At 43.4% G+C, this 26,093-nt stretch overlaps 1 protein-coding gene across 1 annotated transcript in view; it reads left to right on the forward strand.

Moving 5' to 3' along the window:
* The first annotated feature begins 6,844 nt into the window (after window positions 1-6,844).
* LOC139381200 (coiled-coil domain-containing protein 85A-like) overlaps window positions 6,845-26,093 on the forward strand; it is a 46,797-nt gene continuing 27,548 nt past the window's right edge. The window contains exons 1-2 of the mRNA XM_071124643.1: window positions 6,845-7,341; window positions 7,791-8,826. Of these exons, the coding sequence (XP_070980744.1) occupies window positions 7,111-7,341; window positions 7,791-8,826 (1,267 nt within the window). The 5' untranslated portion in view covers window positions 6,845-7,110. The remainder of the gene's footprint in view (window positions 7,342-7,790; window positions 8,827-26,093) is intronic.

A 26,093-nucleotide genomic window follows, 5' to 3' on the forward strand; every position in this document is an offset into this window, starting at 1 on the left:
GATTGGATGGTGAGAACAGAAGTAGTTCATCTGGTATGATGGGGTACTTCAGGGTAAATGTCAATCACTTTGGTGAAAAATGCAAAACAGCACAACATAAATGGTCATGTCTGATATGAATCCATCCACTTCCTTGTTCCTTGTCAACACAACAAAAGATTCTGAAAGCAAAGCTGAGTATATTGATATTTTTTTATTGATTTACTTGAATATATACGTAAAGTAATTTGCAGGTACGAAAGTACATCTGTCTGTAAGTATCATTACTTTGAGTTGATATAATATGGAACATTCTCATCAATATGGAACAACTTTTTGCCGAAGTTGAGAATGGTATTCTGAGAAGGTGGCTGGATACATTTGAGGTTGCTTTACTGCATTCCTAAAACTAGTTGCTTTCTAATCACTCTGGCAGAGGATTAACCGGAGACTGTGGACTGACTTGACTTCCAAATACAGCATTATGTTATCCTTCTTATTCTCATCTGTACTTTATTTACAGAGGAGAAGGACATTGAGATTGAAAAATATATTTTACAAGAGAGACTATGCATTAAAGTGGCAGCAGAAAGAACAAATCATTTGCTATCTGATCAGCTAACCGATCGCTGCAGCTGTACATAGTCTATCGGTAAATAGCCCACCCAATTTTACCTACCTCATCCCCATACTGTTTTTATTTATTTAGTTTTCTGCTCTTTTGCACACCAATATCTCTACCTGTACATGACCATCCGATAATTTATCACTCCAGTGTTAATCTGCAAAATTGTAATTATTCGCCTACCTCCTCATGCCTTTTGCACACAATGTATATACTCTCTTTTTTTTTCTACTGTGTTATTGACTTGTTAATTGTTTACTCCATGTGCAACTCTGTGTTGTCTGTTCACACTGCTATGCTTTATCTTGGCCAGGTCGCAGTTGCAAATAAAAACTTGTTCTCAACTAGCCTACCTGGTTAAATAAAGGTGAAATAAAAATACAATAAAAAAAATGTATAGTGCAAAAAGAACACTGCTGATATAATGCTACAGATGGACCTTCATGGACCTAAGATCCATAGGTAATGCAATATAAATGTCCAATACGCACAATAGACTGACTGGGGAGGTGATTCCCCACAGTCAAAGTCCTGCAATATGAGCTACAATGCTAATATTTGTGTACACTCTTCACAGTTGTGTTCTGTGGGTGTCATTGAATAGGCTGATACCCCATAACATGAACGCAAGATCCATAGTTAAGGCTGTACATTGCAATATGAATGTGCAATATGCACAATACGTTCTGCAATAAGAGCTACAATGCTTAAATATGTGTAAACACATGCTGTGTTTACACACACCACCATGCTGTGAAGCACGGTGGTGGCAGCATCATGCTGTGGGGATGTTTTTTAGGAGAAGGGACTTGGAGACTAGCCAGGATTGAAAGAAAGATGAACGGAGCAAAGCACAGAGATCCTTGATGAAAACCTCTCTCAGGCCCAGCTCTCAGGCCCAGACTTGAACCTGATTGTTCATCTCTGTAGAGACCTGAAAATAGCTGTGCAGCGACACTCTCCCATCCAACATGACATAGCTTGAGGATCTGCAGAGAAGAATGGGAGAAAGCCCCCAAATACAGGTGTGCTTAGCTTGTAGCGTCATACATAAGAAGACTTGAGGCTGTAATTGTTGCCAAATGTGGTTTAACAAATTACTTTCCAAATGCACTGTAAATTAATTTTTTATACATTTTTGCTTTGATTGAACTTATTTTTTGTCAATAAAACTGATGAATGCAACTGTTTATGTCAAATTGTTTTGTGTTGTACTTGTAGCCCTGGTTGTCCTGAAAAGAAAATGGTAAAACACCTAATTGTGAGCCTAAATATTTTATTTAATCTTTGTTTAAATAGGTGAGCCAGTTAAGAACACATTCTTATTTATAATGACAGCCTACCCCGTGCAAACCTTAACGGCACTGGGCCAATTGTGCGCCGCACTATGTGACTCCCAATCACAGCTGGTTGTGATACTGTAACGTCTCTCGTGAGAATGAGGATCGGACCAAAGCTCAGCGTGGTAAGTGTTCATGATTTTTATTTATCATAACACTTAACAAAGTGAAAAAAGGATCAACTATACAGAAAACAACTACCCACAAAACACAGGTGGGAAAAAGGCTGCCTAAGTATGATTCCCAATCAGAGACAACGATAGACAGCTGCCTTGGTTCTCTGATTGAGAACCACACTCGGCCAAAAACAAAGAAATACAAAACATAGAAATAAAGATATTAGAATGCCCACCCTAGACACACCCTGGCCTAACCAAAATAGAGAATAGAAGCCTTTCTGTAGCCAGGGCGTGACAGATAAAGCCTAGAATTGAACCAGAGTCTGTCGTAACACCTAGCACTGAGATGCAGTGCCTTTGACCACTGCGCCACTCGGGAGCCACAAACAAATTTGCATTTGAAATACTCTGTGTAAATACTGGAGAGATGTATGATTGTTAATACATGTCATATACCAATTTTTTATACTGTGTCCATGTGTATAGACTGCAAGTACATTGGAATTAAGTTGTTTTCAAGCCGTTAAAACAACGACCTGAAAAATAAGTATTTTCAACTTTCAACCAAAACCTAACTTGGCTTGGACTTCGAGCATAGTCTTTTCAACATATTTTTAACACAATTTTACTAGGTGGACTGTTATGTCTACTGGTATGACTTTGACTGGGGTGACTTATTCTCAACAGACAAGCAATGCTATGGGCTGGCTGAATTAATGGTGAGACAATGTATTAAGTCCAGGGTTGCTAATCAGAAGAGAATTGAAACTCATTTTTTGGTCTTGGTGTCTGTGGATGTACATGAGTTTGTTTGGGCCATTATTGCCCCTGGCTTGCCCTTGATGGATGGAGCATGGGGGGCCCAACACAAAACCACCAGACATGTCAGACTGCATTCAGCAGTGATTTGAGGCTCCATCTTTGATGTAATTACCAGTTTAAATATCATGACGGAGATGACCATATGACAAACTGTCTAATACCATGTAGAATGTAAAATGGTAAATATCTAAATGTGGTATGTAAAAGATGGTGTTGAAAAAGAATATATTACATTAAAACAGAGGTAGATTATATTTTATTCAAACTACTAATATATTTTGATTAAACTCACTATGCAGAGACAAAATCCAAGACACTGCACATATTCCACTGTGATGCTCAATTTCTCACTCAGCTCCTGACCTATAGTATATACACTGAACACAAAAATAAATGCAACATGTACAATGCTGGTTGCATGTTTCATGGGCTGAAATAAAAGATTCCATAAAATTTAAATTTGCACAAAAAAGCTAATTTCTCTCAAATGTTGTGCACAAATTAGTTTACATCCCTGTTATTGAGCATTTTATCTGTTGTTAAGATAATCGATCAACCTCACAGGTGTGGCAATAAAAGGCCACTTTAAATTTGGCAGTTTTGTCACGCAACACAATCCCACTGTCTCAAGTTTCGAGGAAGCGTGCAACTGGCATGCTGACTGCAGGAATGTCCACCAGAGCTGTTTCTTTTCACAACCATAAGCCGCCTCTAATGTCTTTAAGAAAATTTGGCAGAAGACCAACATGCATCACAACTGCAGACCACGTGCAACCATCGCCAGCCCAGGACCTCCACATCCGGCTTCTTCACCTGCGGTATCAGCAGAGGGGGTGGGGAGCTGAGGAGTATTTCTGCCTGTAATAAAGCCCTTTTGTGGGGAACAACTCACTCTGATTCGCTGGCCTTCAACAATAGCTATTCATTCTATAGTTTACCTTTTCATTCTCTATTTCATTGTTAGTTCATTTGAACTGTAGCCTATGCCTGTCACACGGATGACTCGGTAAGTGTTGGTAGTAGGCCTGTAGTAAGCCTGCTTATAGTAGGCCGTTGTATACATTTGTTCATCTACCTGTTCCTTTTGTTTGTTTACATTTTGCACCTGCACTTTTGAACCACTGACAACAGCAGTAAATGAAATCATCCACTCCTCAACACACCTTACTCCCTGCTTTGTCTTGCCATGAAGACTACCTCTCTGGCCCCCAACACTTTGTTGTAGCATTCATTAGTGAATTACTTAGGGCCCACATAGTCATCGTGATGAGTGGTAGAATTCTGCCCAACCATGGTAAGAGAGCTCCCCTCAGTGGTCAATAGAGCAACTAAGTATCTTCTTCACAGGGGTTCCCAAATGTTTAATATCAAGGCACCATGAATACAATAAGCCTCCAAATTATGGAAGCTCATTACCGCCACAAATTTCTTTTTTTAATGTCGATACTATCTAGGTGCAATATAAAAAAGTTGAGATAGTAGATAATACATATAGCATATGTTTCTTATTTTGTAACATTGTGTGGCGATTTCCATCTACAGTATACATGTTACAGAGATCAGCACAGCATGGCTGCCGGCAAAAGTATGGCGAGCTGGCATTTGCCCAGGTACTTTTGATTTGGTTTAATAAAAAATATTGACATAAAAGCATTGGAAATTGGTACAAAGTACTGTTGTTAAGACTGATTTGCCTCATGATTTGTAAACTTGTGCACAATCTGTGCTTCAGTCTGAACTGTAGCCTACAGACAACCACAGATGCAGGTAGCCTAGAAAAGCCTATGCGCTCTGATCTCCTCTGGCCACGGGAAATCAAGAGGTAATGTCATGTATTTACAGCCTAAGCCTGGGGCATCATGCACCCCAAAAATCTAAGGGGTGCATGGCTAGGGGGTGGTCTGGATTTCATTTTTCAGACACCTGAAACCTTTTACCTGCAATCTAGAGCTACAATCATTTTGCTTAATTCTATATAAAAAATACATGTATTTTTCTTCATGTCTAAGTATATATATTGAGCTGTCTGTATCCTCCTGACTGGTGTATATTTTTTTTAAAGAAACAAAAATGTTTCTCTGCATCTCTGTTAAAATCTGGGTAAAATATTGAAAGTAATGTGTGTCTTATTCAGTATATTTAGTAATTGCTACCAATCTGGATATGAGGTTTGTCCCCCCTTTGCTGCTAGAACAGCCTTCACTCTTCTGGAAAGGCTTTCCACTAGATGTCGGAACATTGCTGCGGGGACTTTCTTCCATTCAGTCACAAGAGCATTAGTGAGGTCGGGCACCAATATGGGGAGATTATGCCTGGCTCGCAGTCAGTGTTCCAATTCATCCCAAAGGTGTTCGATGAGGTTGAGGTCAGGGCTATGTGCAGGCCAGTCAAGCTCTTCCACACCGATCTCAACAAACCATTTCTGTATTGACCTTGCTTTGTGCATGGGGTCATTGGGTGGCAGCGTAGCCTAGTGGTTAGAGCCTTGGACTAGTAACCGAAAGCTTGCAAGATCGAATCCCCTGAACAAGGCAGTTAACCCACTGTTCCTAGGCCATCATTGAAAATAAGAATTTGTTGACTGACTTGCCTGGTAAAATAAAAAATTGTCATGCTGAAACAGGAAAGGGCCTTCCCCAAACTGTTGCCACAAAGTTGTAAGCACAGAATTGTCTAATATGTCATTGTATACTGTAGATTTCCCTTCACTGGAACTAAGGGGCCTAGCCCAAACCACAAAAAACGGCCCCAGACCATTATTCCTCCTCCACAAAATGTTACAGTTGGCACTATGCATTCAGGCAGGTACCATTCTCCTGGCATCTGCCAAACCCAGATTTGTCTGTCGGACTGCCAGTCCAATGGTGGTGAGCTTAACATCACTCCAGCCAATGCTTGGCATTAGGCATGGTGATAGCTTGTGTGCGGCTGCTCGGCCTTGGAAACCCATTTCATGAAGCTCCCGACAAACAGTTATTGTGCCGACTGTGAGCCCGTTCTGTGAGCTTGTGTGGCCTACCACTTTGCCGTTGTTGCTCCTAGATGTTTCCACTTTACAATAACAGCACTTACAGTTGACCGGGACAGCTCTAGCAGGGCAGAAATTTGACGAACTGACTGACTTGTTGGAAAGATGGTTCCACGTTAAAAGTCACTGAACTTTTCAGTGAGGTCATTCTACTGCCAATGTTTGTCTATGGAGATTGCATGGCTGTGTGCTCGATTGTATACACCTGTTAGCAGCTGTTGTGGCTGAAATAACTGAATCCACTAATTTAAAGGGGTATCCACATATGTTTGTATATATGAGGTTGGGAGATTGGGGAACCTATCTGGGCTAGCTAAAGCCAACTTCATAAAATTGCTAGGTGACTAGTAGAGTTAGAGATACACTACAAAAACGCTAACTCACTTAGCTGGCATGCCTGCTGGCAATATGCAGAAAAATAAACATGTTTGAATTTTTTCAGGGTTAGTTGTCATCTCAAGAGGCGCTTAGATTTGCAGAAAAATATACATATAGTTTTGTTTACATAGAATTAAGTATAATTATTAAAAATGCAAAATTCTTCCCCCCTCTGCCATCCTGTCATACTTTGTGCTTCCTCCGATGTTTGGGGTACATGGCATCCCTTGACTAAATCCTGCCATCTGTCATCACAACAGAAGCACAACACAAACAGAATGCTCCTCCTAAAGTTTAAGAGAGTCATACAGCAGATGGCGCAAGAAGACAACGCGTCCTCGCCACTCCGAAGAGGGAGAGAGAGAGGGGCACGAGTTTTCCAGTCAGCCAAATTTTTCTCAGAACTGCAGTCACGCACCCTTGCTTCTCGACTCCCCAGCGCGAGCTGCTATGCATCTGCAGCAGCCACTCCCTATTCTCCCTTTTGGCCGAAACCCGGGAGTGCCTTAGGCAACAGCTGTATGCGCGAGGAGGCAGGCATGCCCAGAAGCCGGCTCTGCTGAAGAGACCGCGCGCAGACGACTTTGAGAAAGGCGGGAATATAGTAGAACACCGCTCTTTTCGGAGAGCTTCAAAATGGGCGTGTGAGTAATAGAACAAACATGAATTTGGTATAATTATATGGACGTTAGATAAAGAGTGTATATTTTGGTCCATGTGTGAAGTTAGGATTGGTTGGACTGTGCACTGAATTCGTAGGTTACTGACCGTTGTAGGATAGATACTTTTATCCTCCCATTGGAGTAGCCTAGTACAAGGATGGAAAAGGCGACGCAGCCCCAGCTGATGGTCAATAGCGCAGAGAGTCCGACGGAGGAGCTCTCAAAGATAAGCGATGAGGAGCTGCTCAAGTGGAGCAAAGAGGAGTTGGTGCGGCGGCTACGGAGGGCAGAAGCAGTGAAGATGGGCTTTATGCTTGACCACGGGAATTTGATCCGGGAGGTGAACCGGCGGCTCCAGCAGCACCTGACCGAGATCCGGGGTTTGAAGGTGAGGCAGGTGTGATAATGCCGTGCGCGCACTGCTCTATGGATGTCTAACGGTCTCATGTTGTGTAGACTTTGTAGGCATGTTTCCAAATCAATCATGCGTTAAAAAAAACCTTGAAAATAATGAAGGTAGGTGGTTCGAAGGTAGCAAGTAGCCTATATCATAATCCAACCCAAAGATCCACTTGTTGCCTTTATGCTTTTCCTATTACAGATGGAACTGCTGAGGATATTTAAACACAACCAAAAAGTACATTTAGGAAGGCCTATGATTTGTTTCAAAATCACAGTAAATCATCAATAAAATACATCACCATCACACGCACACACATGCTCCCCCTCAATACACAATTGCATGCTCAACATTATTTATCAGAAATCCCATATGATAAATTATATAACACCTGTGTGTGTGTGTGTGTGTGTGTGTGTGTGTGTGTGTGTGTCCAGGATGTGAACCAGAAGCTGCAGGAGGATAACCAGGAGCTGCGGGACCTGTGCTGTTTCCTTGATGACGACCGTCAGAAGGGCAAGCGTGTGTCTCGGGAGTGGCAGCGTCTGGGTCGCTACAGCGCCGGCCTCATGAGGAAAGAGGTGGCCCTCTACCTGCAGAAACTCAAGGAGCTGGAGCAGCGCCAGGGAGAAGTGATCAGAGAGAACCTGGAGCTCAAAGAGATGTGTATTCTACTGGACGAGGAGAGAGGGGGAGGAGCAGGGCAGAGTGCAGGGTGCAGAAGCTCCATCGACAGCCAGAGTAGTCTGTCTCAAACTGGGGGGGCTACACTGGGCTTGCTTCGAGACGTGGGGGATGGGAGCAGCACCTCGAGTGCGGGAAGCACGGATAGCCCCGACCACCCCCACCGCAAGCCCCCTCACCAGGGCTCCAGCCTGGGCTCCAACCCTGGCTCCAACCATGACAAACCAGAAGGCCCGGGCCCCGAATCTACAGGCCGCCGCCACAGCTCCACCCCGGACTACCACACCTTCCCCCAGGCCTGCAGGCCCCGCGGGGGGTCCCTCACCAGCCCTGATCCCAGGGGCCTCCGGGGGCCCTGCAGCCCAGAGAAACACGGCATATTCCCTAACCGACTGGCGGCTGAGGCCCACTCCAAACCCAACAGTGCTGGCATGCTGGCCCAGAAACCGCTTTTGGGGTCTGGGCAAGGGATAGGGCCAAACCAAGGTTCAGGCCAGTCAAGTCCTGACCTCTCACAGAGACACAGGGTTAATGCGGTCGGTTTTGGGGCTGGATGTTGGACCCCTGAGCCCAAACAGGCACTGACGGGGACGCCAGAGCACCTGAGGAAGGGTCGGGTGATTGTGGGGAGCCCTGAAGGGTTACGACACCACAACCACAGCCCCAGTTCAGAGCACTGGAAGGGGAGGTACGGCAGCAGCCTCCCAGCAGGCAGGGAGTGGGGACAGATGAGGACCACTGGAGATGAGTTGTCCCCTCACCACGGCAGCATCTACAGTGGCATGAACGGTGAGTTTTTATCCAGAATAGTAATAATGCTTTATTTTTTTTTATACAGGACAATATGTAGCTGAGGTGGTTCAAGGAACTATGCTTGTGTGATGAGTCTTGAGACATTAACCCCATCTGAGACATAATACTCATGCCTAGGCTTTAGCTCAAGTGTGCTTACACAGTCTTTTGGTGTGCAGGCTATGTGGGTTAGCACACCCTGTAGCCCTCTAGGACTAAAGTTGATGACCACTGTATATGGCTAGGTCAACCGTTTAAATCAAATAGAATTTTATTTGTCACATGCACTGAATACAAAAGGCATAGACTTTACCATGAAATGCTTTCTTACGAGCCCTTCCCAATGATGCAGAGTTAAAAAATAATGCAAAATATTAACAAAAGAGGAATAAAATACACAAGAATTAAGCTATATACAGGGAGTAGCAGTACCAATACCAAATCACTGTGATACTGCAAAATATTTGAGGTAGATATGTACACAAAGACAGGGTGAAATTGACTAGACATGTGTAACAAAACTGTCCTTGCAATTTGTGTCTAGTAGCCAATGGGTAGGTTAGGCTATGGCAGGATCAGTCACCGTGGAATCTAAGCTTGGGCGATATACAGTTTATACTATATACCGGGGTATTTTGAAATACTGACGGTATGATTTTTTATATCGTAAAAAAAACTTGCGTGGGTGCCTGCTACGCCACTGCTTATAACTTTAAGTTAAGTTTAACTATAAGAAATTTCAAATCTGTCAATTAAATTATATCCACCTCAGGGCTCCAGCTATGCATTTTGTTTGCTAACTTGCTAGCTAAGTGGCTAGATTTCAAGATCAAGCTTGGTTCCATTCAGCCACAAGAGCATTAGTGAGGTCGGGCACTGATGTTGGCCGATTAGGCCTGGCTCGCAGTTGGCGTTCCAATTCATCCCAAAGGTGTTTAATTGGTTTGAGTTTAAGGCTCTGTGCAGGCCATTTCTGTATGGACCCCACTTTTTGCACGGGAACATTGTCATGCTGAAATAGGAAAGGGCCTTCCCCAAACTATTGCAACACAAAGTTGGAAGCAGAGAATCGTCTAGAATGTCATTGTATGCTGTAGTGTTAAGATTTCCCTTCACTGGAACTAAGGGACCTAGCCCGAACCATGAAAAACAGCCCCAGAACATTATTCCTCCTCCACCAAACTTTGGCACAACAGTTGGCACTATGCATTCAGGCAGGTAGCGTTCTCCTGGCATCTGCCAAACACAGATTCATCTGTTGGACTGGCAAATGATGATGCGTGATTTATCGCTCCAAAGAATGCGTTTACACTGCTCCAGAGTCCAATGGCGACAAGCTTTACACGACTCCAACCGACTCTTGGCTTTGCGCATTGTGATCTTAGGCTTGTGCGCGGTTGCTCGGCCATGGAAACCCATTTCATGAAGCTCCCAGGAAACATTTATTGTGCTGATGTTGCTTCCAAAGGCAGTTTGGAACTCGGAAGTGTGTGTTGAAACAGAGGACAGACAATTTTTACACGCTACGCTTTTAAGCACTCGGCGGTCCCATTCTGTGAGCTTGTGTGGCCTACTACTTCATGGCTGAGCTGTTGTTGCTCCTTGACTTTTCCACGCCACAATAACAGCACTTACAGTTGACCGGCACAGCTCTAACAGGGCAGAAATTTGAAGGACTGACTTATTGGAAAGGTGGCATCCTATGACGATGCCACTTTGAAAGTCACTGAGCTCTTCAGTAAGGCCATTCTACTGCCAATGTTTGTCTATGGAGATTACATAGCGTTGTGCTCGATTTTATACACCTATCAGCAAGGGGTGTGGCTGAAATTGCTGAATCGCCGAATTTGAAGGGCTGTCCACATACTTTTGTATATATAGTGTAGTTTGTACTTACATTTTTTTATTTGCGCCCCTTGTGTGCATTTTCAGTAATACCGTATACCCCGGTATGATACAGAAACAGTAGTGGTATAACCAATGTGGTTCAGCAGTAGTTACAGTGTTATCAAATCAGCAGTGATGTCACCGCTCTGTGGGATTCTCTCTCTGTGGAGTTGTGGTGGAGTTTGTGCGTGCATGGGTGTGTGTTCGTGTGTGTATGAGTGATTGGGGGAGGGCATATGATGTAACACTCCCCAGGGTGTCTTAAGTCAACACAGGTAACACAGTCTTGTGCGTTCAGGGCTGTGAGTCAGGCAACACACATGCACACAGCCTGCAGTTGTGCCACTAAGCACAGCAGGGTCCTGCCTCCTTGGTTAATTTTTATTATTATTATTATCAGCATCTTTTATTTATTTTTACCCACTGTTCCAGGGGCATTTGTGTGTGTGTCTAAGAGTTCAGGGAGTTATTTTGCAGGACTGTGTGTCCTGGATAAACAGAGAGAGAGAGGGAGTAGGGCTGTCCACTTAGTTAAATAAGAGGTTTTTATTTTACATTAAAATAACATTACATCAAACAGATTTTTATAATAACCTAGACAAATGTTCCTCTTTTCATAGTAAAAGCCTAATTTATACGTACAAATATTGTGAGGATCGATGCTGGAGACGAGAAGTACGTGAGTGAACAGGGAGTGAACATTTAATGAAACATTAAACAGAACAGGAACCTCGTCTGGACAGGGAAAAAATAATGACATCAATGCTGACACAGGGAACCAACTGAGGAGCACACAGATATAGAGGGGGTAATCAACAAAGTAATGGAGTCCAGGTGAGTCCAATATTGCGCAGCTGTGCGTAATGATGGTGACAGGTGAGCGGGCTGGGGCGTGGGAGCCCGGCAGACCGGCTGGGGCGTGGTAGCCCGGCTGACTGACTGGGGCGTGGTAGCCCGGCTGACCGGCTGGGGCATGGGAGCCAGGCTGACCGGTTGAGGCGTGGGAGCCCGGCTGACTAGTTGAGGCGTGGGAACTGATGAACCGGTTGAGGCGTGGAAGCCTGATGGGCCGGTTGAAGCATGATGTGGGGTGGCCGTCTGCCGAGCCAACCAGGGCAAAAAGACCTCTCGAGCCAGCTAGGGCGTGGAATCCCGACGAGCTAGCTGAGGCAGCCCTGGTTCCATCGGCGACGGCACTCGGACGCTACCTCACCAACCGAAACAAAAACCCCAAACTCCTTGATGCTTCCTTTAGTGGTGTCAGCATTCTGTGAGGATTGACGCTGGAGACGAGAAGCAGGTACAGGGAATGAACATTTACTGAAACAAGGACATGAAACAGAACAGGAACAGCGTCTGGACAGGGGAAAAATAATGACATCAATGCTGACACAGGGAACAAACTGGGGAGCAGACAGATATGGAGGGGGTAATCAACAAAGTAATGGAATCCAGGTGAGTCCAATATTGCGCAGCTGTGCGTAATGATGGTGACAGGTGTGCTTAATGAAAGGTAGCCTGGCGTCCTCGAGCTCCTGAGATGGGGAGTGGGAGCAGGCAGTATGCATGTTTTGGGGATAAATTATGTGATTGTGTCTTTCCTTTTAAGAATGAATGTGCACATGTTTAAATGTGTGTGAGACAGAGAGAGAAAGCGACAGAGAGAGAGAGACTGAGTAAGTGTGTGTGCGTGCGTGCGTGCAGCCCTGAGTTGGTAAAGATTACTGTAGAGTGCTGAGTGGATGCTGTTTGTAAGGCCACAGGAGGTGAGCAGTTAGCCTGACACTGCACTTATCACCACAGAACTACACTCTCATTTACACACTACTGTCTACTCGGTAGGAAAGACACTACAATATACAGTGGGGCAAAAAAGTATTTAGTCAGCCACAAATTGTACAAGTTCTCCACCTTAAAAAGATGAGAGAGGCCTGTATAATGTTCATCATAGGTACACTTCAACTATGACAGACAAAATGAGAAAAAAAATCCAGAAAATCACATTGTAGGATTTTTAATGAATTTATTTGCAAATTATGGTGGGAAATAAGTATTTGGTCAATAACAAAAGTTTCTCTCAATACTTTGTTATATACCCTTTGTTGGCAATGACAGAGGTCAAACGTTTTCTGTAAGTTTTCACAAGGTTTTCACACACTGTTGCTGGTATTTTGGCCCATTCCTCCATGCAGATCTCCTCTAGAGCAGTGATGTTTTGGGGCTGTTGCTGGGCAACACAGACTTTCAACTCCCTCCAAAGATTTTCTATGGGGTTGAGATCTGGAGACTGGCTAGGTCACTCCAGTACCTTGAAATGCTTCTTACGAAGCCACTCCTTCGTTGCCCGGGCCGTGTGTTTGGGATCATTGTCATGCTGAAAGACCCAGCCACGTTTCATCTTCAATGCCCTTGCTGATGGAAGGAGGTTTTCACTCAAAATCTCACGATACATGGCCCCATTCATTCTTTCCTTTACACAGATCAGTCATGCTGTTTTCCACCCCCATGCTTCACAGTAGGTATGGTGTTCTTTGGTTGCAACTCAGCATTCTTTGTCCTCCAAACACGACGAGTTGAGTTTTTACCAAATAGTTATATTTTGGTTTCATCTGACCATATGACATTCTCCCAATCTTCTTCTGAATCATCCAAATGCTCTCTAGCAAACTTCAGATGGGCCTGGACATGTACTGGCTTAAGCAGGGGGACCGTCTGGGACTGCAGGATTTGAGTCCCTGGCGGGGTAGTGTGTTACTGATGGTAGGCTTTGTTACTTTGGTCCCAGCTCTCTGCAGGTCATTCACTAGGTCCCCCCGTGTGGTTCTGGGATTTTTGCTCACCGTTCTTGTGATCATTTTGACCCCACGGGGTGAGATCTTGCGTGGAGCCCCAGATCGAGGGAGATTATCAGTGGTCTTGTATGTCTTCCATTTCCTAGTAATTGCTCCCACAGTTGATTTCTTCAAACCAAGCTGCTTACCTATTGCAGATTCAGTCTTCCCAGCCTGGTGCAGGTCTATAATTTTGTTTCTGGTGTCCTTTGACAGCTCTTTGGTCTTGGCCATAGTGGAGTTTGGAGTGTAACTGTTTGAGGTTGTGGACAGGTGTCTTTTATACTGATAACAAGTTCAAACAGGTGCCATTAATACAGGTAACGAGTGGAGGACAGAGGAGCCTCTTAAGAGTCTATGGGGGCGCTATTTCATTATTGGATAAAAAAGCACTATATTTTGTCACGAAAAGATGCTCGACTATGCATATAATTGACAGCTTTGGAAAGAAAACAGTCTGACGTTTCCAAAACTGCAAATATATTATCTGTGAGTGCCACAGAACTCATGCTACAGGCGAAACCAAGATGAAACTTCAAACAGGAAATGAGCAGAATTTCTGAAGCTCTGTTTTCCATTGTCTCCTTATATGGCTGTGAATGCACCACGAACGAGCCTGCCCTTTCTGTCGTTTCTTCAAGATGTCTGCAGCATTGTGACGTATTTGTAGGCATATCATTGGAAGATTGGCCATAAGAGACTACATTTTCCAGGGGTCCGCCCGGTGTCCTTTGTCTAAATTGGTGCGTAATCTTCAGGTGCGGGCATTTTCTCCTGGGATTCAGAACAGAAAGCACACTTCCACGAACGATATATCATCGAAGAGATATGTGAAAAACACCTTGAGGATTGGTTCTAAACAACGTTTGCCATGTTTCAGTCGATATTATGGAGTTAATTTGGAAAAAAGTTTGGATTTTCGTTTTTTTTTGGTAGCCAAACGTGACGCACCAAACGGAGCGATTTCTCCTAAACAAATAATCTTTCAGGAAAAACTGAACATTTGCTATCTAACAGAGTCTCCTCATTGAAAACATCTGAAGTTCTTCAAAGGTAAATGATTTTATTTGAATGCTTTTCTGGTTTTTGTGAAAATGTTGCCTGCTGAATGCTAACGCTAACGCTAAATGCTACGCTAGCTAGCTACTGTTACACAAATGATTGTTTTCCTATGGTTGAGAAGCATATTTTGAAAATCTGAGATGACAGTGTTGTTAACAAAAGGCTAAGCTTGAGAGCTAGCATATTTATTTCATTTCATTTGCGATTTTCATGAATAGTTAACGTTGCGTTATGGTAATGAGCTTGAGGCTGTATTCACGATCCCGGATCCGGGGTGGCTAAGTGCTAGAGGTTAAAGAAGAAGTTACAGGTCTGTGAGAGCCAGAAATCTTGCTTGTTTGTAGGTGACCAAATACTTATTTTCCACCATAATTTGCAAATAAATTCATAAAAAATCCTACAATGTGATTTTCTGGATTTTTTTTTCTCATTTTGACTGTCATAGTTGAAGTGTACCTATGATACAAATGACAGGCCTCCCTCATCTTTTTAAGTGGGAGAACTTACACAATTGGTGGCTGACTAAATACTTTTTTGCCCCACTGTATACTGAACAAAAATATAAACGCAACATGCAACAATTTCAAAGATTTTACTGAGTTACAGTTCATATAAGGAAATCAGTCAATTGAAATAAATTCAGTAGGCCTTAATCTATGGCAGTGGTGGAAAAGTACCCAATTGTCATACTTGAGTAAAATAAAACGATACCTACATAGAAAATGACTCAAGTAAAAGTGAAAGTCACCAAGTAAAGTACTAATTGAGTAAAAGACTAAAAGTATTTGGTTTTAAATATACTTAAGTATCAAAGTAAATTGAATTGTTAAAATATACTTAAGTATCAAAAGTAAAAGTGTAAATCATTTCAAATTCCTTATATTATTAATCAAACCAGATGGCACCATTTTCTAGTTTATTTTATTTTACTAATGGATAGCCAGGGACACCCACCAACACTCAGGATCTCGTCACGGTATCTCTGTGCCTTCAAATTGCCAACATAGAGCGTTGAAGTGCAAGGCTCAACTTCTCTGCTGTTTTGGTGCCCGTGCACATGAGCAGATAATGTGTGTGAGTGACTGTGTGAGAGCGAAGTGGTGAATCTCGCTCATCTCAATATCTCCGGTGCTGCTCATGGCAATGTAATTTCACTAAGCCTAACATTAAGATCCATTTTTTATGAGAGGATTGATCATTTAGAGGCATATTGAACAGGGATTAGAGTGTAATTGAGAAGTGGGTCTGTGTTACTGTGTACACTATAGTTTATTTGCTTTGAACTCACATCCCTGTCAGAACAGGGTGTACAGTAAAGTATGAAAGGCTTGAAGTGTGTTCATATTTCTTTCTCTCTCCCTCATCCTTCGCTCTCTCTTTTTCTGTCAGCCTTTCACTCTCTCTGCTCCCTCCCTCCCTGCTGTGGAAGCGGAGTTTATCGGGAAATTAATGTCTGGTGCTCACTCACCCCTCTGACACCATGAGAAAACGATGGGAGAACAGTCTTCAGGAGCTCCGCCGCTTAACACTGCTCTCTATATCCTCCTGCCTCTCTGTTTTTATCCCTATTCTTCTTCCATCCTTCATCTTCTCACCCCATAGCCTCAAATCACCCTACCTCACTCTCTTCCTCCCAGCGCTTTCTTCTTTCTCCCCCTCTGCCTCCCCTCTTTCTATCTCCAGCCCTCTCTTAATGTTACAGAAGTGATTGGGCTCTCACATACTGTGTGTGGCTTGGTCTGTTGGTCTCAGGCACATAGAGGCACCAGTTACAATGGCAGAACACCAGCCAGGCTAAGTTTTTATTTTTTTGAATCTTTATTTAACTAGGCAAGTCAGTTAAGAACAAATTCTTTTTTTCAATGGCGGCCTAGGAACAGTGGGTTAACTGCCTTGTTCAGGGGCAGAATGACACATTTTTACCCTGTCAGCTCGGGGATTCAATCTTGCAACCTTTCGGTTACTAGTCCAACTGTAACGGCTGTTTAAAGAAGAGGAGGACCAAGGTGCAGTGTGGTACGTGTTCATGATTTTTTAATGGAACAGTGAAATAACAAAAACAACAACGAGAATGAACGAAACAGTTCTGTCTGGTGCAGACACAAAACAACTACCCACAAAACACAGGTGGGAAAAGGCTACCTAAGTATGGTTCTCAATCAGAGACAACGATAGACAGCTGCCTCTGATTGAGAACCACACCCGGCCAAACACACAGAAACAGAAAACATAGAACACAAAACATAGAATGCCCACCCCAACTCATGCTCTGACCAAACCAAAATAGAGACATAAAAAGGATCTCTAAGGTCTGGGCGTGACAGTACCCCCCCCCCCCAAAGGTGCGGACTCCGGCCGCAAAACCTAAACCTATAGGGGAGGGTCTGGGTGGGCATCTATCCGCGGTGGAGGCTCTGGTGCGGGACGTGGACCCTGCTCCACCCTAGGCTTGGCCCACTTAGGTGGCGCCTCTGGAGCGGGGACCCTCGCCGCCGACCCCGGACGGGGGCCCCGGACAGGAGGGCGACTCCGGCAGCTCCGGACAGGAGGGCGACTCCGGCAGCTCCGGACAGGAGGCAGGCACAGGACTCACCAGGCTGGGGAGACACACAGGAGACCTGGTTCTGGGAACAGGCACAGGACTCACCGGGCTGGGGAGACATACAGGAGGCCTCTTTCTTGGCCGAGGCACCGGATACACAGGGCCGTGGAGGCGCACTGGCGGTCTCGAGCGCAGAGCTGGCCCGACCCGTTCTGGCTGGATGCCAGCTTCCACCCGGCAAATGCGGGACACTGGCACCGAGCACACCGGCCTGTGAATGCTCGGCCGAGACACAGTGCGCATCATCCCATTGCACGTGGCCTGACCAGTCACATGCTCTCCCCGGTAAGCAATGGGAGTGGGCTCAGGTCTCCAACCTGACTCCGCCACACTCCCCGTGTGCTTCCCCCAATTTTTTGGGGGGGGGCTGCCTCTCGGGCTTCCTTGCCAGCCGTGTTCCCTCATACCGCTGGTTTCCTTTTCCTGCTGCCTCCGCTCTCCTGGCTGCCTCCACCTGTTCCCATGGGAGGGGATCCCTTCCAGCCAGGATCTCTTCCCATGTGTAGGATCTCTTGCCGTCCAGGATGTCCTCCCATGTCCAATCCTCTCTTCCACGTTGCTTGGTCCTTTGGTGGTGGGTAGTTCTGTAACGGCTGTTTAAAGAAGAAGAGGACCAAGGTGCAGCGTGGTACGTGTTCATGATTTTTTAATGGAACACTTAAATAACAATGACGACAAGAACGAACGACTGAATGAACGAAACCAAAACAGTTCTGTATGTTGCAGACACAAAACAACTACCTACGAAACACAGGTAGGAAAAGGCTACCTAAGTATGCTTCTCAATCAGAGACAGCGATAGAGAGCTGCCTCTGATTGAGAACCACATCCAGCCAAACACACAGAAATAGAAAACATAGAACACAAAACATAGAATGCCCACCCCAACTCACGCCCTGACCAAACCAAAATAGAGACATAAAAAGGATCTCTGAGGTCAGGGCGTGACACCAACGCTCTAACCACTAGGCTACTTGGCTACTTGCAGCCCCGTATGTGTCGGTGACAATCCGGTTCCCTATGTCTGTGTGCAATGTGTGTGCCTTGTGTTGTGCTCTATCAAATTGAATTCAATTGTATTGGCATGACTTTTGTCCAATATTGCCATAGTGGTAAATAACATGGTTAATCACAACAAGCAATTAATGAATGCTTCATCACATTTTTCAAAAGCCTGAAGGTAACATGCTTCCTGTCTGTATGGTTTCCATGGGCTCTAGCCATGTCTGTGTGTCTGTGCTCTCTCTGGTCTCCATCTGTCCTGCCTGCTACTCCTCTGCTCTTAGATTTTTCATCTAAGGTCAGCAATGTCCTCTCTCTTCCAAAGAACCAACTGTACATGTACATTCAGCATGGTATTATGTGCCATAGTCTCTGGCATGGGTAAATCTTCATTATAAAACAGAGATTTGTCGACAAGAGCCAGCACCTTAACAAATGATGGCCGTCAACACTATGGCTGTGCTGTGTTCAATAATTGAGAAGGCCAGCCTTCTGGCAATCAGTAAACATTTCCGAATGGTAAGAGTTTGTTTATGCATTGTAGTTGCTTTATGGACATCAGCTGGGCCTGTGCAGGTCAGACCAGCTCCACACACACCTCCCTGGGACTGCCCCTGGGGGGCTTTAACCTTTATCCCAGTTAGAAAAGTGCTACCGGAGTCAGGGATGTGTTTACGTGTGTGTGTGTGTGTTATTTTGTGTGTAACTGCACAGCGCATACCTCCTGACAGGGTCCCCTTGAATCTGCCCTCTACCCTAACATACATGCACATATGCACGCACGTAGGTGCACACACACACACACACACACACACACACACACACACACACACACACACACACACACACACACACACACACACACACACACACACACACACACACACACACACACACACACTCTCCCTAGGGGAAACTAATCCAGTGCTAGGGTGCTCATCTGAGAGGACATGGGCTGTGACCTGGACTACCTTGAATAAGCACCTTCCAAATAATTGCATTGTTTGGTCTATTACCCGTTAGAAATGCATTCATAAGCTATGTGATATTTGGCCAAGAAAATTGCTACCCACACACTGCTCCTCCTAGTGACACTTGTTTTATAAGCCCAGAAACACTTTGCGCACCCCGCAAAGCAGTCCATTCATCATCACATTTGCAGACTTACAGTATGTAAGAGCCCACTATTCGTAATGTGATGAGTAGATTGGATTGTCATAATCTAGGCTAATAATATAACTCAATAACTTTTAGCAAAAAAGACAGTTCAATACATGGCTGAGCACATATAGCTTAGGCTATAGGCTATATCAGATAGCCTACCTTTCTTCTTTCTCTGCACAGGAAATATTTGGACACATTTTATGCAATTCTACTACACTTTATATGGCTAGAGGTCGACCGATTATGATTTTTCAACACCGATACCGATATTTTTTCAATTTGGTTTAAATAATGCATAAACACAGTGTTGGGGAAGAAAGTGTAATATGTGCCGTGTAAAAAAGCTAACGTTTAAGTTCCTTGCTCAGAACATGAGAACATATGAAAGCTGGTGGTTCCTTTTAACATGAGTCTTCAATATTTCCAGTTAAGAAGTTTTAGGTTGTAGTTATTATAGAAATTCTAGGACTATTTCTCTCTATACCATTTGTATTTCATATACAGTACCTTTGACTATTTGATGTTCTTATAGGCACTATAGTTTTGCCAGCCTAATCTCGGGACTTGATAGGCTTGAAGTCATAAACAGCGCAATGCTTGAAGCACAGCGAAGAACTGCTGGCAAACGCAGGAAAGTGCTGTTTGAATGAATGCTTACGAGCCTACTGCTGCCTACCACCGCTCAGTCAGACTGCTCTATCAAATATCAAATCATAGACTTAATTATAATATAATAAACACACAGAAATATAAAATCCAGAAACTTTAATTTCGAAAACAAAACGTTTATTCTTTCAGTGAAATACGGAACTGTTCTATATTTTATCTAAAGGGTGGCATCCCTAAGTCTAAATATTGCTGTTACATTGCACAACCTTCAATGTTATGTCATAATTATGTAAAATTCTGGCAAATTAATTACGGTCTTTGTTAGTAAGAAATGGTCTTCACACAGTTCGCAACGAGCCAGGCGGCCCAAACTGCTGCATATGCCCTAACTCTGCATGCACAGAACGCAAGAGAAGTGACACAATTTCCCTAGTTAAAATAAATTCATGTTAGCAGGCAAAATTAACTAAATATGCAGGTTTAAAAATATATACTTGTGTATTGATTTTAAGAGGCATTGATGTTTATGGTTAGCACTGACAGTGCTTTTTTCATGAATGCGCATGTTAAATCATCACCATTTTGGTGAAGTAGGCTGTGATTTGATGATAAATGAACATGCACCGCATTGATTATATGCAACTCAGGACAAGCTAAATAAACTAGTAATAACATCAACCATGTGTAGTTAACTAGTGATTATGTTAAGATTGATTATTTTTTTATAAGGTAAGTTTAATGCTAGCTAGCAACTTACATTGGCTCCTTACTGCACTTGCGTAACAAGTGGTCAGGCTGCCACGCAGTCTCCTTGTAGAGTGCAATTTAATTGGCCATAATCGGTGTCCAAAAATGCCAATTACTGATTGTTATGAAAACTTGAAATCGGCTCTAATTAATCGGCCATGCTAGAGGCATTAGTAGAATATTATTTTATACAACAAATTACTTTGCTGACACTGACAAACATGTCAATGAAAACGACGTTGTCCACATAATAGGCCTACAAGAAGGGGAGACAGAAATATAATATGAGGTTCATCTAAACTGGAGGAGGAAATTATTGCCCCAAAAAAACAAACTTTTGGTGGCACTTACCCAACAATGATAGTGAATATGCGCAGTACGCATTCACCTGGTATATAGCCGATGCTCTCCGCTGGTGTCAGTAAGATAGGCTATACTGTTCTTCGCTCACTTAATTTTATAACTAAAAGACAAATTGGAGTCCTTTCATTGCCTTCTCTTTGCCGCAATTGCCATTTGCTTTCCAAAATATGTTTTCCTGCGATTGTATTTGGAAATATTGCGATATGCCTGTCTGGGCCTTTACTTTTCACTGACAGTCGCAACTCAACAATAATCTTCCCATATTGTGCACGCTGCCTTGCCTTGCAACTGTAGGCAATGCGATTTAAAACAATACACTTTATTATTTTTAAAGAAGTGAATGTTCCTCTGTAGCCAAATCATGCTTTGGTAGACTATTTTGAATGATTTTATTTATTTCTGTATAGACGAGTAGGATAATTAGGCTATACCATTTTTGCTATTTAATTACATTTACTTTAGGGAAAGCTTAGCTTCCCCTAGCCTTATGGATGCACTGCCTATGCATGGGATTATAGGCATGTGTGTCTTCTCTAAATAAACAAATGAAATACGGCCTTGGCTACAATACAGCACAGTAAAGCAGAACATCGATACGTTTGATTTTCATTTATTTATTATGCAGTTAATTTTTTTAATTAAGCAGTTTATTATTTTTATTAATCAATCAAGGCAGGGCCCTCCAGTTACCCACCTGGGCCCCCTACCTCCTCTCCTGCCCCCATCTGATGATTTGCAGAACGGCAACAGGCAGAGAGCAGGCTCCTGAGTCCTCCTGTAGTTGACGGTTGCAGTAAAAAATAAAAAAAACATACAATTCTACATATATACTGGATAGATAAGATATAATGTATATATTAAAAAAAAAATTTAAGTAAAAATATATATATTACATTTTTTTGCTGCCTCTATGGCACCCCACGGGCCTGGCCCCAGGGTAAGCCCCTGCATTAATCTGACACTGTTACAGTTACATGTTGAGATATTAATTTTGGACGATATTATATAGATATTTGACTCCAAGTATTGATTTGCAAAAGACAACAAGAAAAAATATGTTTTTATTTATTGCTACTGTACTGAAGGCAGTGATAGCTAAGGCTAGTCGGCAGTAACTGCGCCAAAAGTTAATTATTTTTCATCCTATAGCTTGATCTCCATCTTGTTTTTAAATAGTGAGCCAACATGTTTTCAACACTTTTATTTCCCTGACTGATCAAAAGGAGTTTTCTCGTGCTCTCTCTTGTCTCTCTGTAGCAGACAAACTATAAAGTGAGCAATATGTTTGGAACATCAAATCGCAATAAAATCACAGTATCGAATCATATAGAATCATGAATATCGTGGGAATCGCAATACGTATCTTATCGGCACCTAAGTATGTAAGGTCCCTGGAAATTCCCAGCCCTACTTCCAAACACAACATCATAATAAGTGTCTCTTCATCTTTGTCCCCTTCGATTTGCATCATGGCTCTTGCTTGTCATCCACAGTTAGTATAGTACCATAACATTCCTATTTATTCACTAGGTATAGTGTCTGCCACAGGAGGTTGCTGAGAGGAGAACCACTCATAATAATGGAATGGAGCGAATGGTATGGCATCAAACACCTGGAAACCATCTGTTTGATGTATTTGATACCACTACGCTGATTCTTCTCAAGTCATTACCACAAGCCCGTTCTCTCGAAGTAAGGGGCCACCAACCTCCTGTGGAGTGTGGGTATAGTTTTGTTGGTGCTTGATAGCCAGTATGTCCTTTCCCTATAGGTGTACACCTCAGACTAATGACACAATATAACACTATTGATCTCAAAGGACACAATGCAATACTGGGTTTATTTTGGAGTACATGATGCACTGCATATGATTTCCATTTAGTTTTTACGACGCACATCAATTCATATTGATCCACAGGTGTAATAAGGACACAATTGTATTGTTAGGCCAATGTAACAACAACATATCAATATATCGGTACAAATCAATGTTCTGCTACAGCCATACAACCCTAGAGTAGCACTATAGATGTGTAGTCGATGTCTTTTGACAGCACTTACTTAATATTCTGTGGGCCTTAGTGGAGGGATCTCAATCTGTCAGCCAGTCAGTCAGTGAGGCGTGGTGTCAGTTACTGTGTAAATAGGGCATCATTCTCCATGTTGTGTGCCCAGGGTAAGAGGCATTAGCATTGGAGATGTGACACCCAACATGCCCTGCTGAATGTTCAGGCTGCAGTGCCGTAGGTTTCCCCTCCTTTATCCTGCTCCTGTACGTCTGGGCCTGATGTGACATCACCGCACTGCTCTGGTCTGTCATGTTCTTTTCTTTTCTGTTTAGGACATTTATATTGCATTATTAACTAATTGAATTTAGAGGGCTTTTGAATTGCTCTCTGGGTTTCAATGAGTGTTGGAGGGAGGGGGTGGTGGTGTAAAAGGGTACACATCGGTTGCTTTAGCATCAAGCTGTTTCTCTGCCTCTTTTGCTCTCTTGCTCCCTCTCTCTTTCACTCTCTCTCTCCTTCCCTTCCTTCCATCTCCCTCACTCTGAGAAAATGAGTCATACTCTTATGTGCCCAGCTGTTGGTAAGAGGAAGCCCAGTTCTCTGAATAATCAGTCTGGTACACTGAGCAGTAGGGCCATGTTTCCGCCTTTGCTTGTTAACACCCTGACCAGTATCTCAAAATACCTTGGGATTTTAATAAAGGTGGTCCAATGCATACAACGCTATTAGCAGTTGTCCAATAAGGATGAACATGTCTGATATCACGGTAGGGAGTCATCAATGTGACAGGCCTATTATGGCTCATTTAAAAAGGCCAATGTTGTTATTACCAGAGTTGCATTCATATTCCATATGGAAGTGGGACTAGGGAGAGTGAAAAAACATTGGCTGAATCACCCATAAAGCATTGCCAGGATAGCCTTTATTTTTTTGTGGTGAAATTCTGAAGAAATTTACTTTCATACACCTGAGTCTCTATTCAGAACCAAGTCCCTATTCATTCCCAGGTGTGTAAGAGGTAAAACAGTAGATTAGAGGAATGAGAGTCCAGCAACCTCACAATAAGGTATGCTTGAATATTTTTAGTCACATACAGTCCTTGGTCCAGGCATTCTGGCAAAATTCCTCAGTGCCATTTGTGTGTGTTCCCGTGTTACAACCCCTTCACTGCTGCTGCCCATGGATCTGTCCTGTGGGGAGTGCCAGTGGAGGGGCAGGAGGGGACAGGGAGGGCATGAGGCTTTTGCCAGATTTGAATAATGTAGCGTAAAATACATCCCAGATGGTATTACTCTAATTCTATGTTTAACTGCCCTCTTAAAGGGTAATTCCACCACGTTTTAACCTCATAATCATTATCTCCAGCACCATGCAAATGTTTACATACAGTGCCTTGCGAAAGTATTCGGCCCCCTTGAACTTTGCGACCTTTTGCCACATTTCAGGCTTCAAACATAAAGATATAAAACTGTATTTTTTTGTGAAGAATCAACAACAAGTGGGACACAATCATGAAGTGGAACGACATTTATTGGATATTTCAAACTTTTTTAACAAATCAAAAACTGAAATTGGGCGTGCAAAATTATTCAGCCCCCACCTTTTGCTGCGATTACAGCTGTAAGTCGCTTGGGGTATGTCTCTATCAGTTTTGCACAATATTGTTGATCCATCCTCAGTTTTCTCCTACCACAACCATTAAACTAATGGTGAAACCGCAGGGCGGTTTCCTTCCTCTCCGGCAACTGTGCAGTGGTTGTATGAATTTTGGATCTGTCATCCCAGAACTGTCCCAGAGTCTGTTTTTTCTCAGGGATGATGGGACGCACTTAATTTCGAGCCCTAGAGGGAATTATTTTCTAAAGACATAAAAATGATTTGGTTGTAATTATAATGTTGCACATTTTATAGGCTACCAAGGGTGGCTAACCATCCTCTATGAGGGACCTTATAGGGGCAGTTTTGTATTTTGAGATATGCAAAGAAGACAATAGCCTACATTTCTGTCTGATTCTCTATGGTAAAAAAACTAGTAATGCTTTTTATTTTGTAAAGGGGTCCCTTGCATCAAAGGGGTCCCTTGTGTGTGTGTGTGTGTGTGAATGAATTAATCACAGCTTTAATTTATGCTGTCAGCCCTCAAATAGCATAATTAATTAAGTTTATTTTTATTTTGAATATGTATTTTTAGATAGTGATTGTATGGATGGGAAAGGGATGACTGATTTTATGTGGAGAAGTGTGTGTCTGTGTGTGTGTTTTGTTAAAACCAAAACACTGACATATTTTATATTTTGCTGTTTGTTTGTAGGGGTTAGAGGTCTTCACGGATGCACCTGTACTGACACCTGTACTGAGACACTGAGATGCTGTCAAGACAAGTACTACATAATCATATCGGATGATAATTATAATTATTTTTTTTAATTTTTAAATTTACCCCTTTTTCTCCCCAATTTCTTGGTATCCAATTGTTGTAGTAGCTACTATCTTGTCTCATTGCTACAACTCCCGTACGGGCTCGGGAGAGACGAAGGCTGAATGTCATGCGTCCTCCGATACACAACCCAACCAGCCGTACTGCTTCTTAACACAGCGCGCATCCAACCCGGAAGCCAGCCGCACCAATGTGTACACCGTGCACCTGGCAACCTTGGCTAGCGTGCACTGCGCCCGGCCCGCCACAGGAGTCGCTGGTGCGCGATGAGACAAGGAGATCCCTACCGACCAATCCCTCCCTAACCCGGACGACGCTAGGCCAATTCTAGGCCAATACAACAGAGCCTGGGCGCGAACCCAGGGACTCTGATGGCACAGCTGGCGCTGCAGTACAGCGCCCTTAACCACTGCGCCACCCGGGAGGCCTATCGGATGATAAATAACCTAGCTATGGCAGCTATCAGTCTACTATAGCGCGTCTCGGCCTGGTTTGTTGCTCTCGTCTCTCCCTCCCTCCTCCCCATATCACTCACTCACACTTACAGTAGC

This window comes from Oncorhynchus clarkii, chromosome 23 (genome assembly GCF_045791955.1).
Source record: "Oncorhynchus clarkii lewisi isolate Uvic-CL-2024 chromosome 23, UVic_Ocla_1.0, whole genome shotgun sequence".
In the NCBI taxonomy this organism is placed as follows: Eukaryota; Metazoa; Chordata; class Actinopteri; order Salmoniformes; family Salmonidae; genus Oncorhynchus; species Oncorhynchus clarkii.